Raw genomic sequence first — 3305 nt, forward strand, 5'->3', positions numbered from 1 at the left:
GATCACTAATAAAGAAAATCCCTCCAGTCGGATCTTACGCCCACATCTTCTCAACTGAGGTTCCCTCCTTTCAGATAACTCTAGCTATCTGTACAAACCCTAACAAATTAGAATTTCCCCAAGTTTTCCTCAGCTGCTGCCAGGGTGTTTGGCTTTGAGGATGCTAAGGAGGCTTTGAGGATGCTAAGGCGGCTTTGGGGTGAGGCTCTCGTTTCAACTGGGTTTCAACTGGCGACTAGCACCATGCTGGCAGTCGGCACCGTTGTCGACATCTGGGAGCGCTCCCGCATCCTGCGCGAGGTGATGGACGCGGGAACAACTGTGTCAATGTGGAACCCTTCTGGCCCAGATTGTCTGCAAAGGCCCTGGCCAGTATCAACATTGGAAGACTTACCTGAAGCATGGGGGCTGCTCGGCCCCTTCCACTGTTGCTGACCTCGCTGAGAAGAAAGAGGAGGCAGAGAAGGAAGAAGAAAGAAGAGGAGCGCGGTGATGGCGTGGGCTTTGGTCTTTTTAACTACACCTCTTTTGTTAGCATGTTTAATAAAAAAACTGAACCTGTTAAAACAAACGATGACAAGAAAAATGATCTCCCCAGCAGTCTCGTGCTGGTGAAAGAGAATGCCGGCTGGGGTCTTGTGCTAGCCAGAGGGAGCCTTGTCTCCTGGAGAGAGGTAACTTGTCAGACCACCTTGCAGGACAGTGATAGTTCCGGGATAGGAGGGGCCGCACTTGGGTCCGGATTGCTTATCCATGGATACCTCTCGTCCTCCATGTAAGCCTAAAAAGTTTGTGTCAGGACCCTGTAGATGGACTCAGGGTCACCAGACTCCATTTGTTCCTTTTCCCCATTTGCCACATTGGCCATATTTCTCTGCTTTTTGCTATTGTTTGTCTCTTTGAAAGTCTGAGCCTGGCTTGGTGAAATGGCCACAACCTAGACCTTGGCCCTCACAGCTCCACCAGAGCCACAGTGAACACCAGAGCCCTTCACCTGCAGACAGCTTATTCCTTCTTTCTCCCCCAAGAAAAGCACTGGTGGGAGGCCTGGAATCCTGGCTACCATTAATCTGCTTCCAGTCAGTATGGCGAGGGGCTTCCCTCTCCTGTGAGGACTGCAGAGCATGCATGCCATTGTCCCAGAGGCTTGCCTTGCTACCCCTTGGGAATCAGCACCTGAGGCTCAAATGGCGTTCTCTCTTTCCTTGGCAGCCCTGGGTCTTTTCCCATCCAAGCTTACGATGCCCTTGTTTTTATCAGTCAAGTAAAACTGGCCAAGATTTACTCTGCCTGTTTACCTTGGAAGCCGACCCCTTTGTAACCCATTTAAGCTCGACGCCACAGGGACTGAGTGGCTGCAGAAACTGGCTTCCAATTTGCCCCGAACTTCAAGCTCAAAGTTTAGGTAAGTGGCCCAAAGACTATTTCTGCTTGAGAATTAAAACTGAGAGAGTTGAGACCAGTCACTTTTGACTGATACAAACTCAGAAAAACTGGACCAGGCAAAAAACCAGAGGGAGTCGGGGTGAAGGCAGAGCACAGACAGGTATAAGTCATTGGGTGGGAAGGACAGAGTACTCAGGGCGGGAAAGGGAGTACGTGCCTGTAGAATCCAACTCAATCCCTCAGGCCCTGGACCAAGTTCTCCTGAACTGTAAAGCTATCAACCACAGTCCTGGGTGTCAGGGATGACTTGGGAATACAATTTAGCTCACTACATATTCAAAACGACCTTCTGACAAGCCATTTGAATACAGTGTACAAATGTGTTCTATTTTTCTAATGTATTTTATACAAAAGAAACTCCAATATTCAGAATACTGCCAAGAATTTAGGTGACACAGCCCACCACCTAGAGAAAAGAATGACTTCTCTTCAGTAAGTAATGAAGTAAAACAGTGTTAGTACTTGCAAGATCTCTCAGCAGAGGGCAATCTTCCAGGCTCACCCAAAGAGGAATTGTCCTGGGGAGGCTGAGGTGGAGGGAGTGTGCTGGGGAGGCTGAGGTGGAGGCTGAGGTGGAGGTTGAGGTGAGGGGATGTCCTGGGGAGGCTGAGGTGGAGGCTGAAGGGGAACCTGAGAGGGGAGTATGCTGGGGAGGCTGAGGTGGGGGGAGTGTGCTGGGGAGGCTGAGGTGGAGGCTGCAATTTTTCTGAGAGTGTGTTCTCTCTCTTCCTTTTCTTGTCAAGGTCCTCAGAGCAGCTACAATGGCTCTGCAGAAGTCCCTCATCCTGCTCCCATTGCTTGTCCTGGTGTTTGGATGGGTCCAGCCTTCGCTGGGCAAGGAAACTTCTGCCCAGAAGTTTGAGCGGCAGCACATGGACTCATCTGGCTCCTCCAGCAGCCCCACCTACTGCAACCAGATGATGAAGCGCCGCAATATGACCCAGGGATACTGCAAGCCTGTAAACACCTTTGTGCACAAACCCCTGGCAAATGTCCAAGCTGTCTGCTCCCAGGAAAATGTCACCTGCAAGAACGGGAATTCTAACTGCTACAAGAGCCACTCCGCCCTGCCCATCACCGACTGCCGTCTGAAGGGCAACTCCAAGTACCCCAATTGCGACTACCAGACCAATCAGCTGCAGAAGCACATCATTGTGGCCTGCGAAGGGAGCCCCTTTGTGCCGGTCCACTTCGATGCTTCTGTGTAGGGCTTCACCTAGGCCAAAGCAGTTAGATATCCCTGTCTCCCCACCTCATCATGCCAGTACCTGTCCCTCCCACTCTCATTCTTTTTCAGAAAGAAATAGCCTCTCTTAGGGCTTCCACATGACCAAACATGCTTCCCTCTGCTGAGCTGTGCTCCTGCATGGAACAAAGAAAGCAAGGTAGCCCTTGCAAGAATGTGTCCCTTCAACCTGAGACTTCCTTGACTTCAGAATCATGAAGCAAATAAAATTCTGCTCGTTATACATTGCTCAGCCAGAGGTGTCCTTTTCGGGCAGTTCACAATGGACTAAGGACAGCAGGCAAGCCATCTCATGGGTCCAGACCTTCCCCACTCCTTGGCAGCTTTGATTACCAAAACTAGAATGTTCTGTCTCTTCTGACCTACTGAGTGTTCATCCTTCTCCTACTTTTCTATATGGTAGGTCTAATGTCTGTCTCAGCACCCAGTAGTCGAGTCCGTTGGCCCCATGCCAATACAGTCTTGCCGCATCTAGCTGAAGGAGGCCTTCCGCCAAGAGAGCAAAAGAACATCGCTTTTGCTTCTGCCTTTCTGTGAGAGCTTCCTCTAGTCATGGTTCACTCCGCACTTTCTTTCTCAGTGTGAAGGAAAGGCAGCTCCTGCTCTTGCCTTT

The 3305-nt window shown here is 50.5% G+C and overlaps 1 protein-coding gene across 1 annotated transcript; it reads left to right on the plus strand.

The window, feature by feature from the left end:
* Positions 1–1257: 1257 nt before the first annotated feature.
* On the plus strand, positions 1258–2915 carry Rnase1 (ribonuclease A family member 1, pancreatic). Its single transcript, XM_087911889.1, has 2 exons — positions 1258–1405; positions 2190–2915. The coding sequence occupies exon 2, from the start codon at positions 2208–2210 to the stop codon at positions 2652–2654; it is 447 nt and encodes a 148-aa protein (XP_087768015.1). The 5' UTR covers positions 1258–1405; positions 2190–2207; the 3' UTR covers positions 2655–2915.
* The last annotated feature ends 390 nt before the right edge of the window (positions 2916–3305 follow it).

This window comes from Myodes glareolus, chromosome 12, assembly GCF_982192425.1.
Source record: "Myodes glareolus chromosome 12, mMyoGla1.1, whole genome shotgun sequence".
Classification (NCBI taxonomy): Eukaryota; Metazoa; Chordata; class Mammalia; order Rodentia; family Cricetidae; genus Myodes; species Myodes glareolus.